At 39.6% G+C, this 15,338-nt stretch overlaps 2 protein-coding genes across 3 annotated transcripts in view; both read right to left on the reverse strand.

Moving 5' to 3' along the window:
• The window catches only part of Bex5 (brain expressed X-linked 5), an 851,362-nt gene that overhangs the window by 35,185 nt on the left and 800,839 nt on the right, over positions 1–15,338 (reverse strand). The gene's annotated exons all lie outside the window — the stretch shown is intronic.
• Tceal7 (transcription elongation factor A like 7) lies at positions 4,500–5,543 on the reverse strand. The gene is made up of 2 exons (XM_048336998.1): positions 5,476–5,543; positions 4,500–5,132 (listed from the first exon to the last, which is right to left on the reverse strand). Exon 2 carries the CDS (start codon positions 5,119–5,121, stop codon positions 4,819–4,821), a length of 303 nt encoding a protein of 100 aa, XP_048192955.1. The 5' UTR covers positions 5,122–5,132; positions 5,476–5,543; the 3' UTR covers positions 4,500–4,818.

The raw sequence follows: 15,338 nt of genomic DNA on the forward strand, positions 1-15,338 counted from the left end.
AGGTAGAATTAATAACTAGAAATCTTTCCATTGGTCTAGGATAGGACTTTATCCCTACCCCACTTTTATCTTGTTGTCATCAGGTTTAAAGGGACAAGAATTAGACTAGGCAAGCCTAATAAATATGAAACAGATAAAAGGGATTTCACATAGATATATAAATATTATCTCATTTTATGTGATTTACATTCAATTAGAATAAAAAGCAAACGGACATACAAATATAACACCTATCTTTGTATTATAGAATATTGTTCTTTTGTGCTTTTATTACACTTTTTATATTTTTTGCTTTTATTATACTTTATACTTTTCTCTAAGATGTGAAAATCATAGAGAATGTGACTTTTAAATTTTTATTAAAATGATTAGGCAAGGGACTGGGAATGTGGCTTAGTGGTAGAGTGCTTTCCTAGCATGCATGAAGCCCTGGGTTCTATTTCTCAGTACCACATAAACAGAAAAAGCCAAAAATGGCATGATGGCTCAAGTGGTAGTGTAGTAGCCTTGAGCAAAGAAGAAGCTCAGGGACAGTTCCCAGGCCCTGAATTCAAGCCCCAAGACTGGCAAAAAAAGACTAGGCAAGTTTATGTCAAAACAATTTTGCTTTGCAGTTTCAGACAAAACATTTCTCAAACAACATGTCTACAGGTAGAACTGAGTAGAAATCTGACCCAACTGTTAAAATAGCAAAGGAGAGAGATACAGTATGAAATCATGAATGCTAAGATATTCTGTCTCATTTTAGTCACCCATTGGACCCCCAAGCCCACTGAAAGTCAGCAATACCCGTCTTCAAATTCCTGAAAAGCAACCTAAGCAACTGGTATAATCATAACTCACACATCAGAGATGTCATTTACAGCAAAGCTAGTGAGACAAATAATATATATTGTTCAGACACACAACTTCCAAATTAGTTATCTATTGGAAGAGTAGTGGGTATTGCTAGGAAATGATCTATCCCTTGTGCCACATTCCAGTCCAAAGTCAATGTATGAATTTCTTCCTTTCAAAATATGGGGTAGGTTTGGTTTTTGGGGGGTTGTTTTTGTTACAAATGGATAACAGTTTATTTCCTTATTGGTGATTTAGGGTGTTTTCAAAAATTTGGCGCTCAAACACAATGCCAAAAACATTCTTCTACACTTTCTAATGAGTTTGTATAAATATAAATTCCAAGCAAAGATTGAGTTATATAGTATACATATTGTTTTATGGTTCATTTACCTTTTATCTTTTCCATTTGTAAAATCAACAGGAATATTAGAAGCATTTTCCCAGGATATATATTGTCTTTGTATTGTTGATATCTTTTCTTTTATAACTACTGTGATTTCTTGCTTGCTTAAGATTATATTCACTATTTCAATGTTACACAATTTTTTGGCCAGACTTGGTGGGACATTCCTGTAATCTCAGCAGTATAAAGGCTGAGACAGGAGGATCACAAGTTTAGGGCCAGCTTGGACTACATAATGATTCCGTATCTCAAAGAAAATGTTATATAGTTGGGCGCTGGTGGTTCACACCTGTAATCCTAGCTACTTAGGAGGATGAGATCTGAGAATTGCAGTTCAAGGCCAGAAGAGGTAAGAAAGTGTGCAAGACTCTTATCTCCATTAATCTTAAAAAAAAAAAAGCCAGAAGGGGAACTATGGCTCAAGTGGTAGAGTGCTAGCTTTGAGCAAAAAAGGAAAAAGCTCAGGGAAAGCACCCAGGCCCTAAATTCAAGCCCTAGGATCAGCAAAGAAAAATCTTTCTTACTTATTTCCATTGCATTTTAATAACTATTTTTCACATTTTTTGTGTTAATCCTGGGGCTTGAACTTGGGCCTAGGTTCTACCCTGAGTTGTTTTTTGTTTGTTTGGTGTTTTTTGCTCAAAGCTAGCACTCTAACACTTGAACCACACCTCCACTTCTAGCCTTTTTGGTGCTTAATTGGAGACAAAAGTCTCATGAACTTTCCTACCCAGGCTGGCTTTGAACCATGATCCTCATAATTCAGCTTCTTGAATAGCTAAGATTATAGGCATGAGCCATGGGCGCCTGGCTTATTTTTCACATTTTTATATTTAATCCTTGTAGGATACATTTTTGTGAACATGGTAAGTAGATATGTATGTTCATTTGGATTGCCTATGTTTCTTGACTTTTAGGTTAAAACAAAAATAATTCTTTTCAAATGTGTTAAATCTTCAAACAAATGCACTTATAGATACATGTTTTCTCATCATCATGATTATTTTCTTTAAAAAAATTTTCTGATTATTTTCTTAGAACAAATTTCTATCAAAAAGATTTTTGGGTAATGGAATATATAAAATATATAACGTTTGCATGTTATGTGCATTGAAGTATACAAACGTATTTAGCAAACTCTTCTCTCACTGAATATGAGAAGCCTATATCCTCTATAAATTGAATGTTGCAAGCAAACATACATTTGCCTCTTGTATAGGTAGAGAACAATATTTTGCTATTTTTATTGTTTGTCTATTTGCCTCCTATTTAGAGTAAATAATGTTTGTTTTCACATGTCTATGTGGTGGATATTTTATGTTCTTTTCAGAATTTTCAGGTTATAATAAATAGCATTTTCATTTTTAGGAGCCTCTAATTCTGAATTATGAACCTGGAGCATCTGTGATAAGAAAAAGATTCCTTTTCTACAGCTTAGTTGACAGGCTATGGTGAGAGTTTATGAGGCTGGAGAGGGAATATCATTTCATAGCATAATCACCATAGAAGATCCCCAGGCTAAATGCACAGAGAGTCAGACTCTTTGTAAGAGTATGATTTAAGTGAGTGAAATGTATTAGCATTTTGCATTTTAATAAGAAGCACTCTAGGTGATTATAATAGCACCCAGCAATGTAATAAGGAGATATCAGTTACAAAATGATGCAATAATTTCCTAGAGCAAATATGGGAAATTCCTGTTGATCTACTTTTGAAAGTGTAAAGTATAGGGCTGGGAATGTGGCCTAGTGGTACAGTGCTTGCCTGGCATACATAAAGCCCCGGGTTTGATTCCTTAGCACCACATAAACAGAAAGAGCTGGAAGTGGAGCTGTGGCTCAAGTGGTAGAGTGCTAGCCTTGAGCAAAAAGAAGCCAGGGACAGTGCCCAGGCCCTGAGTCCAAGCCCCAGGACTGGTAAAAAAAAAAAAAAGAAAGTGTAAGGTATAAGTAGTTATTTTCCCCAATTTTATATAAAACTGGGTACTAGAATTCTAACTAAATAAGCATTTATCAAATATCTACTACATGTGAATCATAGAAATAATAAATGGGACTATAGTGAAAAATAATATTGTATTTGTCTTATAATGCAGAATGCAAAAAGTTCAGTGAGGGGATAGTATTCTTAAATGTATATATACATATGTGTGCTTTGTAGTCTAATATATTAGTTTTACTATCTTAGTATATATGTCTTACAAAAGATATATGTCCATATATATCTTAGTTCTACAAAGCAGTTTTATATGTTTCAAGAAGAGATAGGATGAGAAGCAGGAAGCTGTTCTCTTAGATCTATTCTCTGCATCACTTTCTGCAGTATAAATGTCCCATGAGAATCTGTTGAAACAATAAGGCAGACCCTCCATCAGTGTTCAGGGATATTTTTCTCACAAGATGAAGATGAAACCTTTAGTCCTTGAATTTGTTTAGAGCAGCAACACTGAGTATAGTATGATATCTTTCATCACACTGGTACCCTGGTCCATTTCCAAATGGACTCATCACAAAGGACACTTATGGAGGTGAAGGGTCCTGTGACTGAAAACAGATGCCGTTTTGCTAAGGACCGTGAAAACCTTGTGCTCCCAGCAACCACAGAGCAGTCCTATCTGTTTAAGTGTCACCTATACAGCAGAGAGAAGTTTGAAAGACTAGTGTGAGTTGAACCCACTGGGAACTCCAGGAAATTCAATGAGATTCTTGACACTCAACGACCCAAAACACTAATAGCAATTGGAGGTGTGGACATCCCAGAGCAAAGGACCCAAGGAAGAGTAGAACTCAAAAGCAGAGGATTGAAATGGAAGCTCCCACTTCTGCCTATGGGATGTGTTCTTGAGCAGTTGGAATCACATCATGTCCTCCCTCAAATAATTGATGGTTTTACAGGAGGTTGGGCTACTGTAATGCACAGAGGAAAGCAAGGGCACATGAAGTACAGTTCAGAGGCACTGCCTGACAGTTTTTTCCCATAGCAGCCCTGTGAGGCAATATTTTCCCCATGAAAAGATCGAGTCTTAAACTTATAATTCTTATAATAGTTACCAGTTTATTTCTCTGGCTAAGAGATCCAGAGGTAATTTACAGTTTACATTTTAATACTTCTGTTATTAAATGTGTTACTGCCTTCCAAAAGTGATTGACAAGCTTTTTCACTGTGCCTAATTTCTTTTGCATGTACACACAAATATTCATTTTTGGAAATGAGAATATCCAGATAGGCAATACAGAAAGAAAACTTAGGTCACACAGAGTTTCCTTGTTCACCTTTGGTGTACAATAATTCAGACATGTCATGTTACATGATGCTATATATAAATGTACATATAAGGTATATACATTGGTAACTTGTTCTTTTTACTTTACAATACATGATGAGATGGGCATATTTTCATATAAATGAATGAGAGTGAATTAAAAGATGAGATGTTAGCAATAAAAGTTGTGTGCAGATGTAACCATTCAAGAATTGGAGTATAATGATAGCAAATATTTAGCAAGAAAGTGAAGGTGCAAAGAAAGCAGAAGCAATATTAATAACAGAAAATAAATGATTTAGTGAGAGATGCGTTAAATGGGAAAAGGACGGTCCCGAGAATGCCTGTGGTTAGAATGCAGAGCCCGAAATTTTTTTCTCAGACCTCTTATCTCCTCTAAGCACCTTTCCATCTCATCTCCCTCTCCTGCCATTTCCTCATCCTTAAGATGCCTATAGTCTATGTCCTCTTTAAATTCTTCGAGAGACTGAAGCAGCCTCTGCCTAAAATTCCCTTCCATTTGCTGGCGTTCAAATTCTGCATAAGGACGATCATCTTCCCTTTTTGGCACGACGCATTTGGGCTTTCCTTCATTTTCTTTGCAGGGTTTTTGCATGATGTCGTCTCCTGCTTCATTTAGGGAGAAAATGTAGAGATCGATTGCTTTGGTGGTTTGCAATCAAGGAGCTCTGTCTCTCTTTGTGACAAAATACTCACCCAATCTCTCACACCCACACCACATGTCCAGCTCACCGAGTTGGAAATGTGCCTGGGCTCGCTTCCCACTCTCCCCATAGCCTCCCCACCCCCAACATACCATTTCCCTAGCAGACAAGGCTTGTCCATCAGCTGGGAGAAGGGGAACAGATACAGAGGTGAACTGTGAGGCCGTACAGTACATTTACCCAGCTTTTGCCTTTCTCAACTATGGTTCTCAGAAATTTTGGTTCAAGAGCCTCCCTACACTGACCTGTACAGAGGGGAGATTGTTTTCTGCTCTTTTTCTTTGCCTCCAGGTGTCTGCAAACACAGCCCCTTGGACCTGCAAACAAAAGGCAGGGGGTGGGGAAGATGGGATTCTCCCTTGATAAACTTGCCTGGGAGACAAGACACACATCTGGAATCTGGTTTTCTCACCACTTTGGCAGTTTCAAATTACCCACGGCCAGGCTCCCTTTTGGTTCCTATTCCTTCCTCTAATTTTCCTGTGTCCACTGGCATCTACCACTCAAGCCTGGTCCTGGTAAGACCCACTACCTCCAATCCCCCCACCTCTGCACTGCCTTGACCCACAACTGCAGAAGGCCTGCATTGAGTAAAGTTATTTTCAAATTATCTTTAATTTCTCTGATCCTCATCCCAGGATTTTAGTCTTTTCTTCATCCACCAAGCCAAACTCTAGGCCTACCATTTTTTTCCAACAAATTGGGGAAAAAGGGAGTAGGATAAAGAGACAGTTCTCCAAGATAAGAGAATCTGATTCTTATCATTACATATCTGCATGGCTCTAAAAACTTCCATTTGGCCCCCTTACTTCTCCTTCAAAATATACAATTATCTCTTACCAACTTGCAGACAATTGGGGAAAGAGAGCCTGGATCTTTTGTTGCTACATTCAGCCACTACCACCCAGGGGTCCAAGCAGTTCCTTCTCACAAGCCTGCTGGCCTGTAAGGAATTTACCTCTTCCTCTCCTTGGCCACAGCACACAAGTCTGGAGGACGGCAAAGGGCTGGTACTCAGAGGAGAAAGAAGCCTGAGAATATAAGGACTTGAGCTCTCCTCAGCTTTTGGTCACGTGAAGATTACGTCATCCTCCAACTCTGGTCTCCACTTTGTCCTCCCACCAGCAGTTCTGTGGAAGTGGACAGATCTACCAACCTCCTACCTCCCCCCCCACACCACACCAGGCCCTGTCACTCATTTTTGTCTTTGCTAATTCCAGAGGTCAAAAGTACCCCCCTCTCCTTAATGTTAGAATTTGCCTTTCTCCAATTACCAGGGAGCTGCATCTTTCCATGCTTGCATTAACGGTTGCTACTTTTTTAGTGGTTATGTTGAGAGCACATTACTCACTCTTTTCTAGGCTACTAGAACAGAAAAGATGTAGTTTCTCCTTCCTCATGCTCCACTCAGCCATTAATCACCACCTAACTATTCAATCCTTGAAAACAAATTGGAGAAGCTGGGTTAAGTTAGGGAAGACACTATACATTTTTTTTTACTTTTGTCCAGATAATTTTCTCTTTTTGTTTCAATTTTTCCATAACCACAATTTTTATCATTAGAAGTATGATAAAGATATGTACATTTGGAAAAAAAGATTCAAGATGGGGAGTTAAAAGTCTCAGACACCTGTTTCTGCTGTTGAAGTCATAATATAAATATAAACCCTGCAGGCAGATACATTTTTAGAAGATCAAAATGTACAGGATAATTTGAGCCTATTCTTTTTGAGGGGCTCTTAAGCATGTGAAGCCCTTCTATTAGGTAGATCACTGAAGCCATAATTCCATAGCTCCTTGCTTTCAGATTTTTCAAATCAGAGTTAATCACAAAATTTACTAGTTTGATTTTGGTATCATGTTCTCCCTCCTAGTTAGTGCCATGCCTACATCTTTCCCCCACTCACTTTTTTTTTACTAGCATCAGTTAGTCATACAAGAGGATTTCATCTTGGCATGTCCATATACATACAATGTACCTTAATCAGACCCACCTTCTTCTCTCTTCTTAATTCCCTCTTCCCCTTCCAAACCCAATCTCAACAAGCTTCATTGTTCCATTTTCACACAAATAAGCCTCAAATTTTGCAAATACATAATACATAAAGAAATGTCTTTGTTGGGCTGGGGATATAGCCTAGTGGCAAGAGTGCCTGCCTCGGATACACGAGGCCCTAGGTTCGATTCCCCAGCACCACATATACAGAAAACGGCCAGAAATGGCGCTGTGGCTCAAGTGGCAGAGTGCTAGCCTTGAGCGGGAAGAAGCAGGGACAGTGCTCAGGCCCTGAGTCCAAGGCCCAGGACTGGCAAAAAAAAAAAAAAAATGTCTTTGTTCACCTTCTCCCTTCTACTAGTATCCATCACCAGATAAGATTTTTTTACATTCCTGATATTCATTCTTTAAGCATATGATAATTGTTCAAAAGGGTTTCACTGTAATATTTATACATATGTATATTGCACTTTAATCAAAGTGCTCCCGCTCAGTTACTGCCATTTTCCCTATCTTCCTAACCTCTATTATCCTTTATTCCCCTCACTAGTATGGTTGAAATATCTCACTTTTCCTCATCCTCATTCAGACTTGGTTTTTCATTTCTCCCAAATATTTTCATCCTCTTTATGATTCCTAAACCTTATAGAGCCAGACTACACCACTTATTATATCACAAATATATCCTGCTAATATTTTAATACTTATCTAAGTGGATTTGTTAGCCAGGAGTGAAAATGCTGGTTCTTATAGTGGTTCCGTTTTTCATTTTTTGAGTTGCCTCTATACTGTTTTCCATAGTAGTTGTACTAATTTACATCCCCATCAATAGTGGGAAACAAAGTACAGTATTTGTTATGTTTTATCTTTTTTAGTAATAACCATTCTTAGTAGCAATAGGCAATATCATATCTCATTGTAGTTTTTATTTGCAAGATGATAACTGATTCTAAGGATTTTTTCCATATATAAGGAGGCAATTTTATGTCTAATTTTGAGGAATATCTGTTCCTTGATTTGTTCATTAAGTTGTGTTTTTGCTAGTGAGTGTTAGCATTTCCCTAGCCTCAGGTCCTCAGCTCCTCCCACTAGCCCCCAGATCCACTCATACCTAATGAGCCACTCCTACTCACTACCTAACTACTTCCCCTTTACCCCCAGAGAGGGAAGCTGCCACCTGGATAAGGTACAGATGCCATGTAGTTCCCTCTCCCGTGGGAACTATGGCCCCACTAATAAACCTCCTTATGAACCTTCTTCTCCTGTTTGTGATTATCTCCGCATGGTCCTCTGGGATGGCCAGGACCTATGCTTTCATTGGTGCCGAAACCCGGGATAGGCTCCCTGGTGGATTTGCTCCCCCATTTCTGGGGGGTCCAAGCTGCCTCCGGGAGCTATTCTGCTGTCCTAAGCCCACCCAGAGGACCACCGAGGTAACTTCTCCTGACTGAGCACACTACTTCCATCCACCACGACAATCTACAAATTTTCCCTCACACCCAGGGTAAGTGATCATCTAACTGGGGCTTGGATCCAATTTTCCAATTTACCGTAGGGCCACAGGGCCATGCCTTCAGCGCCGCACTAAAAATCTTGGCGCCAAGTCCGAGCCCCACTCCAAATGACTGTAGCATAGGGCCATAGGGCCATGGCTTCAGGGCTACACTCTGCGCTCGGTCCAGGACACAGCAACTGGGGTGACAACCTCATTGCTGATTGTGTCCTATATTTCAGCTGACCAGAGTAATACTGAGTACGCTTAGTATTTAACTCCTCAGCTCGGCTAATCATTTACCATGGGTGGGGCACAACCTAAAAGCTGCTCAACTCTGAGCCCAATCTTACAAATTTGGAATATTTTACAGGCCTTACATAACTTCTATGAGTGCTGGGGCAGATGTAATTCTCTCTCTCTCTCTCTCTCTCTCTCTCTCTCTCTCTCTCTCTCTCTCTCTCTCTCTCTCTCTCTCTCTTTCTGCCTCTCTAAACTCTGCCTGCCTGCCTGTGATAGAATGGGCTGATACTAGCTTCCGAAGGTGCCAATATTTGTTTAACGTCTGCTTTGAAAGACACAAAGAAAGGTTTTCTGTTCTTGTTATTGATGTTTGTTAAGCTTGGAGATTCGGTTAAGTTCTGCTTGTTGTTGGCTAAATCCTGTTTTCTCTAGCATTGACCACGTGGTGGACAATAGAATTGGTTTTAGCAAGCGCCATCTTGGTTCCATCAAGGTTCCAAAAACTTTTGGAGGTGGAAGCCCACCCATCCCCCAGGTAATGGGCATGCTGAATTCCTTGAGGCCGGGCAGGGATGTGGAGATTCAAGCTCCCAGTAACCCTGCCCCCCACCCTGGACTCTGTAACTGCTGCCTGGCAATTCAAATGCTCAGAGGTGAAGGTGTATTGCTGTGAGCCTGCTCCGCCTCCATTACGCCATGCTTCGTGTCTGTATTCTTTTCGTGTCTTGTCTCCCATTTCCTGGACCTTCTCTGGTCATAGCATCCCACTTCAGCTCCCCATTGGAGCTGAACTGGTTTCTCAAAATGTGGTTTCTCCATTTCCTCACCGGATAATCTGTAAAAATTTTTGTTTGCTAGAAAAGTTTTTGTTTTCTAACTGACCACGTGGTTCTAAAATATGAGGAAAATAATATCATTTTTCCACTGGAATTCCAGAAAACTTACATGGCCAATTAAAAAAAAATTCTAAGCGCGCCCCAAAGCTTGTGTACAACTGTCTGTATGTCTGTCTGTCTGTCTGTTGGTAAAACATGTAAAAACTGGCATCATGGTTTCAAAATTACTTGCTTTTGACTACTATTTTAACTTACTTTAAGTCTTGTGTTAAACTGATCTTTGCAGCCTGTGGGTGGAATCACAATGAAAAGCCTGGATGTAATCCTGACTCTTTATCACCAGACTCCAAGCCAAAAGAATAAAAAACCAGGTTTTAAACCCAAACTAATCATGTTTGGGTGCAAGCAAATGTGTCTTAAAAAAAACTGCATAAAGTTCTAATATGCAGCATGTGGTACAAGTACAATGATGTAAAACCAGTGTGTTATTCTTTATGTCCATCTATGCTAAAAGTCAAGTGTACATCTGATCCTGACAATTCTTTGGTATAGACTAAGATTTTGCTTCTCCATTTTTCTCTCCTGTGCTCTCATAAACTCTTTAAGATCAAGGGACCAGAGTCATTTTGGAACAAGTGTGCAAATGTGGCTGCTAACCTCAATTTTCCTGACCCAGGATTAATATTTTGCTTTATAGGATGCAGGTTGACATGTGTGCTAGCTGCGTGGACTGTGGCAGCCCGTGGCTACAGGAAGCTGCCTCCACAGTCTGCTCCCAAACTGCCTGGTTTCACTACTAGTGATTCCTTATTCTCTCTCTCTTTCATGGAAAACTGCTCAGGGAATCTAGGAGTCCTGTGAAGATTTTGACAGGCCCAGAGTGCTCCTGCCCTGGCTCTGCCCACCCCACCAACCACCAGATTAGAGTTGGGCTTATAGCAGTCCTATCATGACAGAGTTGCAACTGAGATTTACTCCAAGGTTAAAAGCATCAGAGTTGTGTTTGGTGGCCACAGGGTTGCATTGGGGTAGCATTGGTGTCTTCCCCCTCCATGTCTCAGAAACTGTCGTGGCTGCTACAGAGAGCAAACTTGATTGGCCTTTGGTCTGTGAATTTTGTGACTAGGAAGATGGTTAAAGGCCCAAGCCTTCTAAGATCTTTTTAAAGTTGTTACCCTGCTTAAAACAGTAGAGCACCAGCCTACAAAAGCCAGAGTACTCATAATAAGCAACCAGGGAATACTGGGAGATTTCAAATGTCTTTAACCAGTCTGTGTAGAAATTTGCAGGTAACCCAGCAGGAGGTGTGACAATCTATCCAGGGGACTCTGAGAGATGCCACTACAGCCTTCCCCAGATCCAACCCATATCTCCTGCTTGCCTCCATCACACATGACTAATGAGACCTGCTGATTTGGGATGGAAAACACAGCCACTTTGGATCCGCTGAAGCTGATACTTTTACATTGTCCTGACCCTTTGCCCTCTTCATTGTTATTCATTTGTGCTCTCTTCCATCTGCCAGTAAGGTTAAATGATATGATTTGATTTGATGGCACATGGATCTCATTCAGTCTGCTGTTCTCTAAGTGTTACAGCAGAACTCTGGCAAGTACTTGTTGGTCAATTCTCAACAAGTTACAGGTAAGCTCTACTCCTATTGTTCTCCTGTTGCTGTAATTGGAAATAAAAAGGGCTTTTATGGCTAAGACTGTTTGGATTGCTGTTCGAAGCCAGCCCGGGCAGAAAAAAAAAATATCCCTCTAAAACTCCATCTCCCAACTAACCAGCAGAGCCAGACTAGAAGCTTGGCTCAAGATAACCAGCCAAATGCTGAAAGAGGCACCATGGCTCAGGTGATAAAGCACTAGCCTCAAGCAGAAGTGCTCAGGGACAGTGTCCAGGCCTTGAGTTCAAACCCCGTGAATGCCAACTGGGACAAGCTATCCAAGCAATGAGCACCTAGACCTTCAGGACGACGTCAATCCTGACAACTAGGAACCATGGAGAGGAGTAAGAGGAGATGAAGTCTCATCTTAAATGGAGTCAATTTAAACTTGCCCTTTCAAAATTAATCAGACCGGGAAGATCAGAGGAATAGTTGTTTACCAACCTAAAGTCCATATCTGTCCATTTTCCATCTGGACAGAAACTTGTATTCTTGCCCTTGTTACTTGCTACATATATATATATATATATATATATATATATATATATATATATATATATATGTATATATTTGCCTCTAACTGGTTACTGCCAACCAGTCTGCTATCCCTAAATACTTCCTTCCTGCCCCCAGTCCAGTTATTCCTCCTTCCTTGTAATGGGCCACAATTGGGTTTATGTTCCAAATGGAACTTTTCTGGCTTGTGGCCAGGGTGTGTTCTCCCATGTTGTTCAAGTTAACTGTTCCTGTGAACTTGTCAGCCTTTCGCCTGACCTTTTCAAAAGTCTCTTATAACAGGATAACATCCCTCACCCATGTTGCCACCTGGGAACTTGCAGTTCAAGGCCATCCTCTTACTACACTGCTCTGCCCAGTGCAGATCTGGACCCTGAAGACCCTAGCCCCAGTGACTCCTTGATGTGCCCAAGCTGTAGGAGGTAGCCAGAGGAGACCATGATACCCATTGGCCCTGATAACTATTCTCGTGGAAATGATGAGGACTTTTACCAACCAAACTGTCAAACAAATACTTCTTGGATGGTACCAGGCCAAATGATGAATCAGGGACCCCTGACAATTTTGCCCCTTTTTAGCAGGAAGTAGCTCCAGAAGAAACAACCTCCGCCCATACTCCCAGCCTGACAAAAGTAAAAGAAAACAAAAACAGCAACAATAGCAACTAAAAACGTCTCGTTTCCTTTCCTTGGAGCAAATTTCTTATTATTTTTCATGAATTCTTAGAGCCTTGTCTGATGCTCACATCTCCATAATCAGCAAGCCCTTCCTTTCTTCACTATGACAATTAAATCTGTTACTGTCCTGCCCTTATCATGGCATGGTCATGTGAAGTATTAGTGTAGCTCATTCTCTGGTAATCCTCCGTTCACATGCTGCCCCTCCTCTTCAGAGATATTGAAGCCAACATGTCCAAGGCCATCTCTGGTTAGTGCCAACTCTGCAACAAACTAAGATTATAAAATTAGGATATGTCAATATGCCCTCTGTTATCGTCCATGTTCTTCATTCAACCTCATTCCCTTTGCTCACTCATGAGTCAATAATTGCTTTAGAGGGACTCTAGATGCACAGAAACACCCATTTAGAAGTGAACTCTACATTTCTGAGAAATGCACTCTTTCGAGATGGGTTGAGTTTGTCTTCACATGAGATCATTTGGAGAAAGGACTAAAGGAAGAGGTTGACTGACTGTTCCATACGTAGTATTTGGGAGAAGGCCGTGGTCCAGTTGACCCAAGATAAAAATGTTTCAAGGAGGAAACATGCATTGATCTGAGTCTCAAAGGATGAGCAGGATCTAAAATTAGGATAGAAGAGTGAAGACACCTGTCTAAGTAACCTGAGCTCTGCTGTCTTACAATTAATTTGCCCACTTTGCAGGCTCCTTCTTTACAACTATCTATTGATAATGATTTTTACCTGAAGATGGTTTGGTATAAGGCATTAAAATATATATCTCTCTTCAACCCATAAGTGCTTTATTAAGTATTAATTCTAAAGAAAAAAATCAATGATGCATAAATTTAACTATGTCAATTATTAGTTAAATATAAGTACCATATAAATACCATACTGGTTGAGTTTTTTCTTTGACATAAAGAAAATCTTGCATTTTCCCTATACTCAATTGTGTGTCAATGCATTCTAGTTGATAAACTGTGCCAAAGTATGGCTACTGATTGTAACATTATGGCATCATTTGTTTGGTAAAGACCGCTAATTCTCCCCAGTGACAATTTCCCTCATCTTCCTCTACATAATCAGGCTTCCTTCCACAAAGTTTTGGAAGAATTCCTGATTAACAACTAGTGAGACTAACATCCCCTAACCTCCCTTATAATCAAGTATGTTTTCATGTGCATATTTGTTGCAGTGTGATATGAGCAAATGTAAAGCATACAAATGTTGTATCATTTCTATAAAAGGAAATTATTTGCCTTACACTCTCCCTTCCTTCGTCCTGTCTTCTTGAATGTAGGTGAAGTATAAGAACCATAATTCAAAACCAAGTGCTAATAGCTCATGCCTGTCATCCTAGCTATTCAGAGGCTAAGATCTAAGGATCTTGGTTCAAATCCAGCCCAGGTAAGAAAAGCTGTGAGACTCTTATCGCCAATTAACAACCAGAAAATCAGAAGTGGAGCTGTGGCTCAAAGTGGTAGAATACTAGCCTTGAGAATAAAAAAGCTCAGGGACAGCACCTAGGCCCTGAGTTGAAGCCCCAGGGCCAGCACAGACACAAAATAAAGAATTACAGTTTAAGAGGTGGCAGAGCAAAATGTACTGGAAATTTCACTTAATACTGTAGACAAGTCAGCTTGTTAATTTTCATTCTTCTGGACTATTTTGTATGAGACTGTTACACTTATCTGAGAGAGGAATTTCATTCTTGTTTGACACGTAGTGTTTGGAATCTCTTTATGTCTTGGTAGCTTATTTTGCATCCTAGATATAACTGTGAAAGAAGTAATAGAAAATGACTGCCATTTTTTATGACATGGAAAAATAAAGTTAGAAATCTAGTTTGTATTTTCTTATTTTTTATTTCTAGTGATTTTATGCATATAATTAAAATATTAAATCATATTGGACTGGAGATGTGGCTCAGTGGAAAAATGTTTTCTTAGTATGATCACCAGTACTACAAAGAATTAAAAAGAGTTGGCTATATTTTATCCATTACATTATTTATACATATATATTCATATATGTTAGAATGCCATTGAGAATGCTGTGTCTAGTCTTAATTTTTTATTAAAGTACAGATCATAAAAATTTTCATTAGGTACCCTTTTAAATTACATTCTTATTGTTTTATAGAAAATAAACTATGTTATAGGCAATAGTTCAAACCAAATAGTCTATATTTGCATGTTTTTCTCATTGTTTTATTTTTGCATTTCTATTACTACAATGAGTATTTTTGTGTATGGATTTTTCCAGGCATTGAGACTTTTTTCACAAAAGTAGGCTAGGAATACAGCCTAGTGGCAAGCATGCTTGCCTTGTATACATGAAGCCCTGGGTTTGATTCCTCAGCACCACTTATCTATAGAAAAGGCCAGAAATGGTACTGTGGCTCAAGTGGCAGAGTGCTAGCCTTGAGCAAAAAGAAGCCAGGGACAGTGCTCAGGCCCTGAGTCCATGGCCCAGGTCTGGAAAAAAAAAAGTGAAACAAAATGACACAAACATTTATAAGAATTTAAAATATTACCATCATGTTATCCTATAGTATCAAATTATATCTCCACCCCCAATAGTATGGAAATATTTTAGCTTAGCAGTTTACTTTGAGAAGAATGATATCAAGCGGAGGCATATGCTCCAATAAGATGCAATCATGTGTCAATATG

The sequence above is a fragment of the Perognathus longimembris genome, chromosome 28 (genome assembly GCF_023159225.1).
Source record: "Perognathus longimembris pacificus isolate PPM17 chromosome 28, ASM2315922v1, whole genome shotgun sequence".
Lineage (NCBI taxonomy): Eukaryota > Metazoa > Chordata > Mammalia > Rodentia > Heteromyidae > Perognathus > Perognathus longimembris.